This window comes from Simochromis diagramma, unplaced genomic scaffold (assembly GCF_900408965.1).
Source record: "Simochromis diagramma unplaced genomic scaffold, fSimDia1.1 OVJJ01000753.1, whole genome shotgun sequence".
Classification (NCBI taxonomy): domain Eukaryota; kingdom Metazoa; phylum Chordata; class Actinopteri; order Cichliformes; family Cichlidae; genus Simochromis; species Simochromis diagramma.
Genome location: NW_024387523.1, coordinates 8,892,581 through 8,909,629, shown reverse-complemented (window position 1 = coordinate 8,909,629; position 17,049 = coordinate 8,892,581). Strand labels below are relative to the sequence as shown.

General features: G+C 38.8%; 1 protein-coding gene across 7 annotated transcripts in view; it reads right to left on the bottom strand.

Moving 5' to 3' along the window:
- The window catches only part of csmd3b (CUB and Sushi multiple domains 3b), a 380,853-nt gene that overhangs the window by 288,785 nt on the left and 75,019 nt on the right, over positions 1–17,049 (bottom strand). For all 7 annotated transcript variants that reach the window (XM_040020932.1, XM_040020933.1, XM_040020934.1 and 4 more), the window contains exon 2: positions 2,234–2,456. In XM_040020932.1, the coding sequence (XP_039876866.1) occupies positions 2,234–2,456 (223 nt within the window). The remainder of the gene's footprint in view (positions 1–2,233; positions 2,457–17,049) is intronic.

Genomic DNA, 17,049 nt, shown 5'->3' with positions numbered 1-17,049 from the left:
GAGGAGACAGTGATAACTACTGCACCACTGCGCCACCCCATAAAATATGTTTTTACTGAGCAAGGTCAAATATTTGCATGTGTGTGAGTGGGAACAAATGACTTGCAGCGTATCGTGCAGTCTTCTCCAGTGTATTTAATCACTTAAATTTGTATTATGTTGACAATGAAATTACAATTCGTTGCTATGTGTCTATGTCTGTTTTAAGTAATGAAAGAGTGAAAAAGAGACTGCAGGAGAATGAGCCACAGGTTTGGCTTACGTAGCAAGGCGACTGGAATTATGCATGCCATAAATCTTCCCCACAGGCATGAGCGCACACACACTTACACACATACACACACAGACAAGCACAGACAAACCTATGGACATGAATGCATTCACACAACACTCACACGACACATTATCTTCTGTTATCTTAGATAAGCAAAGAATCCTAATCAGCCAATAAGAGCACAGAGGGCATCTCTGACTTTCTCCCAGCTCCAGTTTCTTTAGACTGGAGTCGGGAGAAAGTCTCTTTGTCTTTGTGGAAACAAGAATTTTATATAACCTGGCAAAAATCACCTAGTCACCTTATTTCCTTTTGAATTCTCTTCTGTTTTGTTCCATTCTTTTCCTCTCTTGTTTAATTAACTCTGTATGGCAATTTGAGCCCTAAACGCCACGTCCAAGAAAGGTTGATTAGTGCAGCTCGCTGATTAGAAATTATGCCTGTTGAAGCAAATGAAAATGGTTCATTCCCCATGACAAGTATCAAGGCGACTCATTTCATTTCTACATGACCCACATCCTTTTTCCTCAACTGAACCAAACCAGATTTTCTCTCCTGGCACTATATTGTTGGTAGTTGCCTCACACACGCCTGATGTAATTAAAGAAATCTTTCTATCAACAGTGGAAGCTTCTGTTCATAATTTGTCCGATGAGATATGCAAAACGAGGTTGTGACATCAGACCTCATATTATATGATATGCGGATTATCTGATTTGAACAAAAACTAGAAACTGCTTTGATGGGACTGTGGGGGTGTGTGGTTTGATCAGACTTCACTATAAACCTTTTAGAAAACAAGCTTAGCCAACTTCAAATCCACTACAAAGTGAAGACAAAAACACAAAGAAAGAACGAAATCTTGGGAATTTTCTTTCGTGTGGTTGCTTACCTTGCTTTGGCTTGGATAGTCTTCACTGAAAAAAAAATAAGTCGTCCCACATGGATGACCAAATCCACATAAAAAATAAAATAAAATTCACTTTCTGAGTCACAGTTGGTTTCTATTTTTGCTTGTTTATTTAATTTGAATAACTGATGTGACCAAGACATAGAAAATTTAGTGAAGCATCAAACAAAACAGTTAATAACAGCTATGCTCTATAAACAATGTCTTTCTTCCAATACTAAATTGGTTGCAATGTTTGTTGTCTTTTATTACTTTGATTATTTTCACTCACCAGATTTGGACGTGAGATGTTACTGATTAGCTGGCTTATAACAATAAGTCCATCTTTAAGGGATGATTTTGTGTGAATGAACCACAAAAAAAATTAATTTGCATTTATATAATTGAGTTACTTTTTGTGAACCAACATCCTAAACACTTTGTACAGTGTGCAGTGACATTTAAACATTTAAACAGTGTTCTCACATTTCACAGTTAATAAAATAACAAAAAAAATTCATTTCAGGGTTAAAGGAACATGTTGAATGTGAATAGAGTCACAGACAGATGCTATTAAGCTCCACTGATTGACTGATAAAATCATACAAGTAGAGTTTAATAGCTTATCTAAAACAAGATTCTTTCAGGGTATTGTGTTTCTTGCAAGAAGAGCTCAATAAACTAATTCAATAACTAAAGGAAGCCGCAGCGTCAGTGATTGCTGTCGCAAACCAATTGTAGATCACCCTGTTGCTATCAAAGGTCATTTAACACCACGTGAACATTGCTTAAAAGAATTCGGTCAACATCCGTAGTGTCAGTATCTGTTAGAAGGACGTTTTCTTTTACTTAAGCAATTTGTATTGATATTAAAACTCAAAATGTGAGACGGATCTCTGCATTTTTTAGTTTATTCAATGCTTCATTTTTAATGAGATTATAGGATGAGAACAGTTTGAAGCTTTAAATGTTTTCATATTTCTCTCCTTTGACAAAATGAACACTTGCTTTAAAAAAAAGAAAATGAAAAAAGAAAAATTGAAAAGAATAACACATAAAAACTGCCCTACCTGGTCCTGAAGTTAGCAGGGTGGGGATGTCCGTCGTACAACGACAGGAAGTCATATTCTTCTTCTATGGCAAATGACAAGAAGATGAGCTGGATTCTACTTCCTTCCTCTCCAACAATGACCCAGGTGCAGTTTGCTCCATTTGGGTAGCCATAGGGAAAGCCAGGAGATTCTATACTGCCATTTCGACCTTTCAGTGTACCCCCGCATGTGTAGATAAAACCTGAAAGAGAAAAGAGATTTGAGCACATCTTAAGTTAGAGGAAGAAAACATAAAGGTGTCAAACTGAAGTTGTGACCTTAACACATTATAATAAATCAAGATAATTGAACTCTCAAAATGTTTAATGTTCATCATTCAATATTTTAAAACGTGAAAGAGTGATGATGCTAGAAGTTACACCTCTGTATGTCTGCCCATTGTGACAAAAGGATTTCGTAACTGTCGCACAACTATTTATTGTAAGTGCAGCCGTGAGTCTTCCTCAGCACGTGCAGTTGCAACAGCATCAGTGTGTAACTGCCAGTGTATTAAAGCTGGTTCAGTTGTCATTATGACAGAGTAGTAACTGCATAGCACATTCAAACTGTACACAAAACCACACATACGCACACTAACAAGTACTTATTACTGCCTTTTTTAAACACAACCATTAGAAGTGACGGTCAATTATTCATTATTATTTTATGTAAGACCACTAAAAAGTCAAAAGAAAAAAAAATATACAAAACATTGCTTTTAATGAATGAACCAAGAAGCAACGAGTCAGCATGAGTGATAATAAGTAGGTCAGCTTCGTTTTGATATATCCTGGTCTTTGATGCTGATCTATGATTACGTATTAATAGAAATATATGAAGATCATAGAAGTACTTCCCAGAACTTCTTCTAGGGTAGCGCTGCTTATCTATAGTTTGTGATGCACTCCTTCACAGTGAGGGCATGGGGCAGGGGCAGGACTTCAGAACAGCACCCCAGGAAGTGGTATTCACATTCAGCATGGGGTGCTTGAACTCGGGTCCCCCGAGTGACTGGAAACTCTTTTGCCACTGAGCAACCTTTCCAGCTCACTTAAAAGGTGAAATCAATGAGAGACCGGTGCATTCTCCTGGATTCATCCTATGGGCATCTGCAAGATCAAAAGCTGGCAATTCCTTTGTTTGCTGCTAATCAATTACTGACATGTTAAAATGCACAACAAGCAAAGGGGTGTGTCAGTCAGCGGCAGTGCCTTTGAACATGACTCGGCAATTTATAGCTGTACAGAATAAGCATTTGCTTTGTTTTGTTGAGACATCCATCTACAACAACTGAAAATGAAAAACGACACCGATTACGCTCTTGCTCGCACCATACAACATCAAAAACAGTTAATGAATTCTTCAGGGATGGAGAAATGATAAATACTACTTGATCTTAATGAGCTCCTATAGGCTCTTTAAATGACTTTGTTTATGTGGTGGCAGGCTGGTAGCAGGAGGAGACAAAGAAAGTGGGTTTAGGGGGGTGGAGGGGTGCAAACCTGACATCTAAATCAACTACAGCACAAAATATGGGTGCAAGATATGGGTCCAGAGGGACAGGTGCAAAACTAACTTCTAACATCAACTACAACAAAAAATCTATATTTTTGTGACAACGGTAAATATGCTTTTCTTGCTTGCCAATGCTTTTTTTCCCTGTGAGTAAAGCACTGGATAATCAAGCAATTGTGAATGATATTAGTGCAGTATTAGACTTAAACTATGGTCAGTCATTAAGAACTCTGTTTGTTAGAAGTTATTAAAGTTCAGGTTTCGAGTTAAGTAGTCATAAAGGATGACGCGTTGTTGCTAAGAAGCACTGCTTGTGGTATTCTACTAAAACAGTAAAACTACGAGAAGTGTAATTCCGGCAGACATTTTCTAATGATATGGCAATAAGTTGAAAGAAAAGTTTAATACAGCAACAGTGATCCTTTGCACTTTCTTTTATAAGGTTCATGTACTGATAAATTAGAAGTGAAGCTAATCCTGCTGCTGTACTTATTTTAAATCTCTCCGGGTTACAGCACCTGCTAAATGCCTAAATTATAAAATGTAAATGTAATTGATCTCCTTGGACTTTACAGTTCACATCAGTATCATTATCTTCTCCCTTTGATCTTAATGATCCTTTTATATCAAATACACTACAGGTGCTAGATGAAAACCTTGGAGTGTCCAGGACTGAAGTCGGTCCAGGCTACTGCTTGCAATGCTCTATCGATCCCCGATGGAGAAACTGTTCACTTCTTGTACTTCACAGGGAGGTGAGATTGCAGAGTAAGCTCACAGAGGAGAAACCATTGTACCTGGTAAGGATTTAACATTATTCTGTTGAAGGACACTACAGCAAAGACGCTTGCTGTTATAAATGCGTGTCTTCTTGCCAAGAAAAAATATTACAAATTGCTAAACATTTATGCCTGTTTTATTTATTTTCCCATTAACCTATAAATGTGTTGTTAGTCTTTTTTTTTTTTTAACCATATACAATCAGCAAACATTCAAATGAACAGAATAAAGAGAAAAAAAGCCTTAAAATAGTTTTCAAGAGCTTTTAATGCCACAGCTGTTTGGCTTTGCTGTGCTGTTTTAGCTATAAATGAAAGTGTTTTGCTGAAAAATGCTATTATTGGATGTTCAAAGTCCTTTAAACTTCTAGGCTTTCATCAATCTCATCTGAGTGCAAAGCTCAAATCAGGATGATCATCCCCCTGACTTTCATGTTTATGAGCCTTGTTATTTACCATGGCAGCCAGGGCCACAGGGACAGCAGGGACGATCCCGCTGGATGCTTTTCGAACCAATTATCCAAGACAGCATCCCAACCAAAATGATGTGTGTCTGTCTGTGTGTGTGTGTGCGTGCGTGCATCTGTGTGTGCTGATGTCTGCTTGTGTGTGGTGTTTGTCCAACCCTCATTTACCCAGACTATTCCAAGGCTATCACAGTGACAGATGTAATCACCAATGGCAGCCTTGGCTCCAATTAAGGGCTGGTATCTCTATCCCTTCACAACCAATCAGAGATGAGATGTTGGGCAACCAGGAGGGACAAGCTAAGCCATATGAGGGGATACCTGTGCACAAACACGCATACCTACAAACCTAACATGCCACTGGTCACCCTGTCTACATATTTTTAATGAGGTCAAAGGAGTGAAGAAGAAAAGGGAAGAAAACAACAACAATAAAGAAGAAGATTTTGCAAGGTACAGCAAGAAAACAAGATACTTATCTGCCATTTTCCCAGTTCAAAACTAGAAGGCCCATGTGGTTCTTAACCAGCATACAATGAAATGTTTCAAGGAGAGTTCAACAGAAACCACAATTCATAAAGGGAAAAGATATGAACACAAATACAAAGAGCAAATGTCTTTGATTTCTTTGAGTCTAATCAAGTGATAACTGATTCAAATGACTTTTGGATAGTACTTGAATTTGGATTTGTCTGTTTTTTAGACTTATTTGCTTGGTGTAGCTTATTTTGCTTTTGTTTCTAAACAAAATTAAACATTAAATGTGAAGTCATCACAATATGCAAATATGACTTACAATTCTGTGTGTACTTACAAATCTAAGGGTATCTTTGCCTAGATTAGGCAACTTCATTATACAGAAAACCGAGGACACAAGGTGGGGTGAATAAAGAGCGAAAAAGAGACAGAGGGACAGAGATGGAGAGCTGAATAAACAAAGAGAAAAGGACAGATTTCCCCCTCGTTCATCACTGCGCAAGAATGAAAGGATGATTTAAAACTCATCACTCAGAGGGTGCGAGAGAGTGTAGGAGGAGGAAAGAGGTAGAGAAAGAATTGAAAATATCGAAACAGAGAAAAGGGAGAAGTCAAAGGAAAAGAAGGCTAGACTCAGCGGAGGAGAGAGAGAGAGCGAGAGAAAGGGAAAAGCAAGCAGGAGACAGGGGTAAAAGAGAGACTTCTAATTATGGTGACTACCAGACCGAAACTGACAGCCCCTCTACACACATGCACGCACGCAGATGCAGGCATAGAGTCACAGACAGACAAGCATACATGAACACACACGTAAACACATAGCTTCACATGCACGGGGCAATTCCGAGGAATATACACACAAATCCATGCATCATTCACACAGCTTATTGAATATGCTTGCCATTTAAACCTTTTATACATTATTCCATTTACTTTGTTCACAATTCTTAGCTTACTCCCCTCTTGCCCCCTACTCCCCTCACACACAGCACACATGAAGCGTCCTCTCAAACCCTAACCTTGCTAGTTAACCACACACATTATCTATAATGACATCCTGAAGTAGCATTTATGCTTATCTGACTAATTGTCTGTTTGGTTTTAGTAACTATATTGGGTTTATGTACTCCCATAGCAAGATCAGGCCAAGTTTGTTTTTGTTTATAGCAGACTTATTGCTGGATAAGTCGGTGAAGCAGACAGGAAACGAGGGAAAGAGAGCAGGGGGAATGACACGAAGGAAATGGCTCGGGGCAGAATGAAACCCGGGCCTCTGCAGTGGCCTTGCGGCGTATGGGTCGCCTACTTAACCCAGTGAGCGAAACTGGCACCCGATTAGGCTGATTTTGACCCATAGCAGAGGAGGTTAAAAGAAGTAGGGAGACACACCGAATTGAGTCAGATTTTGGCAAAAACTGTGAAGATGAAGTGTATTTTTTGCCTTGAAAGTGTGTCATAACTGGACCTATTTGTTGTGCAAAGTCATTATATCCAATATAACCATGCCTGTGGAGTGACACTGCCCTCCACAAACAATTTAGCACATGCAAACTTTGCTTATAGTCAAATACAGGCCAGGTGTGTTTAATTCTTAAAGGGATTTTGAGTAGGAATTCATTTAAAGGAACACATATCCCTCTGAAGACTTAAAACGAGATGCTAATTGGCAAACAGTAAAAGATTTGTGGCTGGACTGGGTAGCTCCCAGGTGTGAGTATCTGCGCTGGTGCTAATGAGGAACAGGGTTTAGCTGGAAAAGAGCATGCGTGCTCAGCAAAACCTTCCCTGGATAAAGAAAGCTTAAAGACAAAGAAGAAAATCTGCTTCGTGAATTGAGTGGATTTAATGAACCCTGGTCTACAATATAAGCTTGATCTCTTTTCTCAAAGCAATATCTCATCTTGAATGTCTAAGATAACACTCCAGGAAAAAAAGGAAATGTGAGATTAACAAGTGACTTACCCCAGCACTTGTCACACCATTGTGAGAGAAGTCCAGTTTTATGGACAGATAATTAAAGATATGGTGTAAATTTTGGACTTTAAATAGCATATCAGCAAATATTTTGAGAAGTCTAATTCAATTCAGTTCTGTTCAATTCAACTCAGCCCCACAATAACACAGAGACCCCAAAACTCAGACGACCCCATGTGAGAAAGTATTTGGCGACAGTGGGGAAAAGAAAAACTCCCATTTAATAGGAAGAAACCTCCAGGAGAACATTTCTCAGGGGGAGTTAATCATTTAACTAATGATTAAATGCAAACTGTTTGCAAAGCCCCCAGCAGCCTAGTCCTATTCAACATAACCAAGGCAGTGTTTAGGGTAAAGTGATCCAGCCATAACTATACGCTTTACCAAAGATTTTAAGTCTGAGCCAGTAGTCTGAGAGCAAAGTGCTCTATTTCTTTTCAAAAATAAAATTGTTCTGAATAGCCAGTGAATGTGAATACGATTGTTTGCGTGCATGCACCCTCTGATGTTAAAGATATTTCCCAAATTACATTGGGCAGAAATTCTGTTTCAGTTTTTTAGGCTCAAAAGCTTTGTTGACACTCTTATGTTGTTGCAAGATTAATCTGTGGTGTGGAAAACTTCTAGGTTCATAATAGGTTGGACCATGTACCACTAAGCAATGATTTGTGATGGAAGAGTAAATTTGTGCAGTCGCTAAGACATTCAAAATTGAAAAATAATGCCTCAAATGATTGTACACTTGACTATAGCGTCTTTGAGCTTGCAAAATAGACTTCTGCTTCGCACTTTATTTTCTCAAGAGTATCAGTAGCAACACCCACACACGCCCTGGTCCGGAAAACTAGTGCAGGCTGAAAGAATCCTTGAGCCTTTAAAGTCAGTGAGAAAAGCATCATCATGAAGCTAGGGAAATGATATTAGTCAAACTGAATATATAAATTAATAAAAATCTGCCATTGCCATTCAGTAAGATAATTTGACTTTACACGTTCTGAAATAAGCTTGATGATTCTGAAGGGGTGAAATCAATTACTAGGCTTGTCATTTTGCAAAGGGAACCCTATGATCACTATAGCTATTTCCACATGGTTCTGACTGCTAAATGAAGAAAATGTGAAATTATCCTATTTTTCATTTGAATGCAATCTGCACTACCCCCTTAAGGTTTCTGGGCGTCCCCATTTCCTGCTAGGGGGTGGCAGCAATGTCTCCATATGAGACATATCTGTGTGGGTGTGCACACATACTGTAAAATAAAATATTAGCCATATCCTGAGCAGTGCAGTGAAATTACACAAATCGATCCCTGAAGAATTTTTTTTTAAAGTTTAAATTCCTTTCCACCTCTATGCCATGCTCTGTTTGTGTTTGTCTGTCTCTCCTTCTCCTTCTTATTGATCTCTTTCTCTCTCTTTCTCCCTTCATGTCTCTCAGGACCTCTGTGGTACCAGATTCGCTTAAAGGGATACTTCGTCTAATCTCACACACACTCATTTATGATTAAAGAATGGATTTCCCAATGGAGCAAACTGACCAAAAAAAAAAAAAAAAAAATCCTTGCAGACATACCAATCATTCGGTGAGTATTCAGATCACAACTGCACTCAAAGCGCCAGAGGACAAAATGAAATGCATGTATTGGTGTGCACACGTGTGCATGAGTCCAACGTTAGTTAATTTAAATGACCTGTGCATGGCTCTGGAAAATGATTGTATCTGTAATTTTCTTGTGGTGGTTTGGGATGATTGAGTGAAAGAAAGATGAAGAAAATTAAGGAGCGGTGGCAGAAAGGTAGATAAACTGAGAAAAAAAACGATGACAGAATGAAGAGTGGAGTGCACAGGAAGGGAAAATGTGAGGAAAATGAGAGATAGCAAAGAAAAAAAATTGCAACAGAGAAAGACATAGCCAGAGAGAGTAAGCATGTTTGAAACGTCCCATTGGTTCCTGCTGTCAGGAATGCTTGTCAGCCAAGAATTAGACTGCTCCACACTGCCACTGACTGACAGTCGGCCTGCGGTCTAGACTATACCCTGGAGTGGTAGAGGCTAAATAAGGGAAATGCCTAGAGAGAGACAGAAGGAACACACCGGGCTGAAAATCAATTTATAACACTGTCAGTCAGGGGAAGGAGGGGGGGCGATGGAGTAGAGATAAAGAGAGAGAAAAAGAGAACAAGAAGAATGAGACAGAGGGACACACATAAAAGTAAAGACAAAGACAAGATTTGAGAGAACAGTAAACAAATGGGACTGATGGAGAAAAGATGAGAACAGAGGGGACTGTTGCTGCGTTAAGGGAATCAGAAAGAAAGAGATGATGAAGCGGTAAAGAGGAGACGTACATGGAGAAATATACAGACGCGTGCTACTCTGCTTTTATGCAGCCACTTCAGGAAGCAGAACCTCTTTATATAATACAGCGTTGTCTTATCAGCCTAAGATAATTTAATCACTACTGTTCCAAAAAAAGGAAAACAGCACTTGAATGCTGTGACTGCAGAGTCAGCATACATTTGTTTAGCTATTTCCTGGTGATAAATTTTGATAATGTCGTTATAATTATCTATCTGATCCAAAAACATCCTAAACGCTGGCTTGTTACCACTAAATTCACTACACAACACTGCATTCTGTCACTTTAACGGAAGATATTAAAGGAGACATTTTTATTATCCCAACTTGTCCATAACATACGCAAGTATTAGATATTACTAAGAGTCCAGAGATGAGCAGTTTTACTGTCTCCCCACTAGAGCAACAACTTCAACCAGAACCAAGGTTTAAACATTAAATGACAGCAGAAATTATCAGACTTAGGTCCTGTAAAACTGCTGTAAGCGTTTGTAAGGAAGCGTGAGGCGAAGCTGCATTAAACTACCGGTAAATCATATTTTAAGATCGTAAATATAGGTTACTGAAGAAATGAAGAAAACTGAGGTATGATTTATTCAGCAGGGTCAGTCCTTCCATCATTGCCTTGGTATCAGGTAAAATGGTGTGAAAGCTAACAAGTCTGCTGTCCCATGTGGCTTTTGTTGTCTAGAGTTATTTTGAGGATGAGCACTGTCTGGTGAGATGTGAGTTAAGCAAAAGCCTGTGTCCAGGTGTGACGCCAGGGCGGTGGAAGGGACAGAAGATGAGACAGAAGACGAGATCAGGCCACGATATACCGCTGATCTTTGTGGGTGGTTACAATTTTCAACAAAATAGGGACTTTCTAAACATATTTCCGCTCACCTATTTGGACTAAAACTTAAAACCTGCTTGCTGCAGTGTGTGGGCGCCCATTGTAGTTTAAAAGCACAAAGTATGGTTACATCACTCCCTTTGTAGTGATAAAGGAAGCACTTTGTAATGGTTATTATATATAAAAAATCTAAGCAGAATGAAAATCTGAAATAAACCAGAAAAATACAGAATGACTGTTGAATATTTCTCGAATGTATTAAAAAGCTTCACCTGTCAATCAAGACATCTTCAGCAATCCTGTAGCCTACTTTACACCATTGAGCTCAAGAAAGCCAGTCTTTATCAGACTCAAAACTGGCCTAATGAGATTTCTGTAGTGCAAATGTATTCAAATTGAATGGAAACCATTAGTAGTCCATGCTGTTGGTGACTTGTAGAAACACAGATTTACTGTTGAGGCCATTTAAAACTGTGAAGGGCTTTTATGCCCTCCTAGAAGATTATATGTAAATGCAATAAATAATCCAACACCATCTCAATTCATTGTTACTTTCATCTTTATGCTTTTACATTTTGAATGTGATTAGCCTTCCATAGTCAAAATGCATCTTCACAACCGACTTGTTCCTTTAAGGTGTCTTCCACATCTTCTGAATGTTGATGGCTAATGACAGCATGTTTTTAACATACTAGTGGAGGGATTGAAAATCCCCAGCATAGTCCTGAAGTAGTTAAGTGATGCAGGGTAGGGTTTTTATTGCTTCTATCACCTTTTTGTAGTTCCTACATTAGCTAAACAGTTTTCACTGGTGTGAAAACTCATGCCAGGAAAACGTCATCATTAAGAATTTTAAATTATAGATCAGTGTCAGGTCTCCTGACATGAAAATACCATGCAGGTTTTGCTGCACTTCTTCTACTGGAGCCGATTCATCTGTTGCATTTGTTTCAAATTGCTCCAATAACCAGCAACGACTGTGTGACAAAGTGGCTAGGACTGAATTCATTTACCATTTGTCACTTGCATATATTGTTATTTTGTGTTCTGTTATCTTATAGTCAATCATAATGCTTTAATGTAAACACAGCACATGTAACCTTTCCCTGCATACTATCCCGGGTCTGTTTGTGGTAGCATTGGTTCCATTCATTACATCTGTGCAAATGTTCTTAAAGCTAAATGTCACTTCATCATTAGTTGATTTGAATCTTTCATTTGTTTATGTAGTTTGTTTATACTTACCATTGTGTGTTCCTTTGTGCAGGTCCTATATGTGGAACAGGTATATGGGAAGGGCCGCCCCAGTACTTCCTGTTTTTATAGGACATGATGTTTAAAATAACCTCATGAGTCAGAGAATGAGTTTGTTAAGTGGAAGAATGATTATATTCCTTTTTCTTTGTCTAGACTGTGTTATTTAGTCTACCCTGTTTTCTCAATGGTAGAGGTTAATGAGGTTGAGATGTGAATGGAATTCTGTATAAAGCAGGTGAGATTTTGACTGCCAGGTTCTTCTGTTTTGTGAAATAACTGTTGAAAGGCAACGCCAGAAAATAAAGAACACTTAAAAGAAACTTGAACAGTCTGCAGATGCTGCCTCTCTATCACTTTCCATGCTGCTTGTGTTATGCTACCTCACAGACTGTACAACAGACTTTTTTCGAAAGCGGAAATGTACAAACTTTCAGTGGTGTTTTCTTAAAATGTGATGCTGGATATAGTCAAAGTCCTTCTAGAAGCAAATCTGACCCTCTTCTTTTTTCAGCTGGTGCTTTTAGGGGTCGCTACAGTGGATATTCTGCCTCCATTTCATCCTATCCTTGACCTCCTCTGCATGAACTCTCTCACTCATCCATGACTCTTCTCTGTGATTTTCCTCCTGTCTGGCAGCACCATATTCAGCATCCTTTATGCGATATATGCACTATACCTCCTCTGCACATGCCCAAACCATTTCAACCTTCCAGTTTAAGTACCTCAAAAGCTGCATTCTTTTTAATGGCCATCAGGGGGAAATACTTGTGGGTTCTTTTCCTACAGAAGTCTATATGAAAAACGCCACTAGAACTCTGTAAGGACTTTCCCAATCAGTTTATGGTCTCTGTTACCAGTGTACCAAATAAAACATTAACTCCATTTGGCAATTTATGTGTCAGGGAGGAGAGTTACGCAGGATAATCGGTTTCACAGTCAAATCCATCGCTTGGAAATCACATATGGGTTCAAAACACCAAGATAGCGATGGGAAAAACACCCATTGTGATGCTTCAAAACAGGAACCCAAAGACCAAATTGGTCATGTAATGATAGCTACAGCCATCTTTTATATTATCTATGGTTTAGAATGAGCAATAACAACCCCCCTCCCCTCCCCCCCCCCCCCCCCCCCCCCCCCCCCCCCCCCCCCCCCCCACACACACACACACACACACACACACACACACACACACACAGACACACACAAAAACAGCTTAAAACGTTTTTCACTGCCTTTAAACAAGCTTTTAAAAAGCTTCTTCCTCAGCCTGGAAGTTATACTACTACCATTATTTTGCAAATTCACTTATTTCAATTTATGATTCCTTGACTGTCATCTCTCTTTTTGGTAACATTAGAATCTACGAATAGGAATATCAATTCTGTTTTATTCTATTCTACTCTATTCTATGAAAATAAATTACAGCTGTGCACTGGAAATGAACATTAGTATTATGCAAAAGCACAGTGATAAGCCATGATATTTGAAGGGTATGTTTCTGACTGCAGCATGCTGACTTTTATGGCGGCTGGCGAAATAGCAGCTTAGAGACACTCTGGCACTCTGGGGTAAGGGAAGGGGAAAGGCACAGTAAGCAGTGAGGACAGGAGGTGGTGGGAATACGCAAACACTCACATTCGCTGATAAATTAAGAAAAAACCTCTTTCTAAGAAAGTGGGTCAAAGAGAGCAGGGAAAGAATTTTAAGCAAAGAAGAGTTTTTGGTAAATACAACCTTGAGTGTGTGCTTCTGAGCAGTGATGCAGGGAGGGAGTAAAGCAGCGAGACACTGAATGACTACTTGGCTTTGCCCCTGTAAAGATTAATACTGTACTTATTGAGTTAGTCCCTGTGTTTTAAAAATCTGAAAAGCAGAAAAATGGTAGTACTACTGGAAAATCTAAATTACTGCTGATTACAGCAGTCAGTTGTTCTATTGACCCTACTGCATGCATGTAGAGAAATGCAAACATACAGACATCATATTATGGGCTTTCATAAAACCTTTACTGAAAGGTAGGTAGATAAAAGCATAAAGAATTAATGAGACAGAAAGAAATGGGGATGAAAGGCTGTCTTAGGGGTTTACTATTGATTTGTGTCTGCTAAGTGTCATCACCTCCAATGTGACTAATGAGGTCGCCCATGCAAACCCACACTAAGAGTACAGTCTTCTCTCCCACACTTCCTTCTTAATACAAAGTTGCTGAAGTTCCTGAAAACATTTCAAAAACAAATGAACAGAATTTTTTCCCTCCCTTTTCCTATCCATCATCTTCCATACACCAACAGCTGGAAAATTAACATGAAGCTACTGCTGGAGTCACAACAGCCATTTTCAGACATACAATACATAACACTGATGGCTTTAGGGATGATAGTCATACTTTCATAACAACTTTTTGCAAATCCTTTTTCAAATATTTTCACAGCCATATGCTGAAAAAACTAGTAGCACTGGTAGCAACCAACATTTTCAGCATCAACTAAAGTGTAGTGTGAACAGCTTGTTTTTTCAGACATGAAGATGGCACATTCAGATGCCATCACAATAATGGAAAGGAGTGCATGTCTGAAAGGGGCTTAGGGGCCACTTAGGGGATTCACTCCCAGGATTATGATTTCATTTTCAGCTGTCAATAAATTTTTGAGTATACAGAGAGGTGGAGCAGAATGGGCAAACATGGCAGCAGGCCAAACATTTCCTACTATTCTATTTATTTTCCTCATATAATTCTTATTTATTTTACATTTGATATAAAACGAACAAAAAAAAAAACCAAGAAAATTGTTATAAGTTTACTACTTATAGCAAAACCACACTCCTCCTATATTATACCTTAGCATTTTGTACTGCATATAACTAAAAGTATATATTTGTAAAAAGGAAAAAAAAAAGTAGAATAGCTGCTGACAAACTTTGCTTCAAATAGCAAAAACAATTTCAATGCACAACTGAGTCAGAAACACAGCTATCAGCCTCCCTCTTTGTGGGATTTGTTACAAACATAAACATGTGGTCCTGAGGAAAATAGTCATTAAAAATGATTACTCTCATCTTTGTTTCTGTGCATACGACTTCCTTATCAGGTAAACATTAGCCTGATTTTCTTCTATGCAATTCAACTAACACAGAGGGTTAGGGTTAGCTAACTGTAGCTTTTAATATTTTAATTTTACTATGAATGTATGAAAGCAGTTACTTCATGTTAGGGTGCCTGGGCCATCAAACCAGTGTTTTGTGTTTTTGGCTCTTTGATTTTGTTTATTTCATTATGTTCTAGTTTTCTTTGCCTAGTGGGTTAAAGGAATATTCCCAGTTTAGGTTCTCTGAGTGGTTTATGTTAGGTTGTTTATTCCTTGCTGTTAGTGATTATGTTTTACCTCCCTCTGTGTCTAGCAATGCCTTGCGTTTTGTGAATCTTGTCTCTGTTTTCATTTCTCCATCCGTAGTGTTAAGCGCACGTGTTTTGAGTTCAGTTTGTGTGTTTCTTGTTTTATTTTGATAGTCCTTGTCCTTTGTCAGCATGGTCTGCTTTGCTTCCTGTGTCTCGTTAGCTCTGATTTGTCCAGGCTGCGTTACCATCTGTTCCCCATCTTCTCGTTATCCCTCTGAGTATTTAAGCCCTGTGTTTTCCTTTGTCTGTGTTGTGAGCTCCCTCACCTCTAGCTGTGTGTGCTGTCTGCTTAGCGACCTGTTTAGTTTAACATATATTTCCAGTTAATTTTTTGTATTTTCTCGCTGCCAGCGATAAAGCTGAGAGTTTTTGAGTTTATCTTTGCCTCCTGGAGTCTGCATATTGGGTCTTCCATTCTTGCCTGCCACACAGTTCATGACACTTCAAGAGGTAATTGGACTCTAAATTATAGTGGGAATTTGAGACATGGTAGGACTTCTTGTGGAATGTATCATCATCTATAGTACAAACATATCAAAAGATTCAGAGAATGTGGAGAAATCTCTGTGCATAAGTGACAAAACTAAAAATATGGGTGCTGTACTGGCTTGCCTGCAGTCCACATCTTTCACCAAGGGGAAAACATGAAATGAAACGAAAAATTCAACAGGACCCAAGAGAGCCAGGACTGTGGGGCAGCAAGAATCATATATCAGACTTGAGCGGGACAAGGGGGTGGTAAACAACTTACCACCATAAAATTAAAAAGGAGACAATATTTTTTTTTCATCAAACACTGAAATGTTTCTGTTTAAACATTTGATATGTTTTCTATTGTAAACTAATAATGGATTTATGAGATTTGCAAATGATTGCATTCTGTGTTTATCAACATTTTACACAGTGCCCTGACTTCTTTGGACCTGAGGTTGTATATGTTGAGTGCAGTGTGGTAAAGTTAAAAAAATCAAAAACGATAATGTAGACGGTGAATGTCACCTGTATCACAAATGTAACGGTGTATATTCTAAGATTTATGCTAGGCTTATAGAAGACAACGATAAAGTTAACACATGGGCACAGCTTCTGAAGACCCTCCCATGTCTGCAGTTACCCTCCAGAGTAGGATGGGGTTCCCTCCGAGACAATGAGAGGGTTGACACAGTTCTGTTCACATGAAGGCTGGAGCTGTTGAGACTGGCAACCTGGGGTTAATTTCACACGGTTTTCCTCACACTCTCATTCACACGCACACTTATCGTTCTCACTATGCTGTGGTGAAACAAAGCATTGCTAAGTGAAAAGAGGCTCAATTTGTAGTTGAGTAATCATCAGTTATATAAGCGAGGACGTTCAGGCATACATTTAACACAGGACTGATGTGTGAATGTAGTAGTAAATGTAACGAACTTAAGGTACATACAATGAGTTAGAAAGGTCATTTAAAAGGCTGGAGTGCTGTACAGTCACTGATTCATAAGGCTAAAACTTGACTTATATGAGACTGCTACTTCAAGCAGTATCATTTGGATTCACCCAGTCAACTCTCAACAGCAAAAGTGCAGCGCAAATCACAGCAAGGACTTATTCACATGAGTGTTCAGCAAACACCTCTTATCAAAATGAGGGCTTGTGACTTTTTTTTTTTGTGTGTGTGTGTGTGTGTGTGTGTGTGTGTGTGTGGCTGCTGACAACTATCTGAGCATTCAATAAGTTAGGTCTCATTATTAGT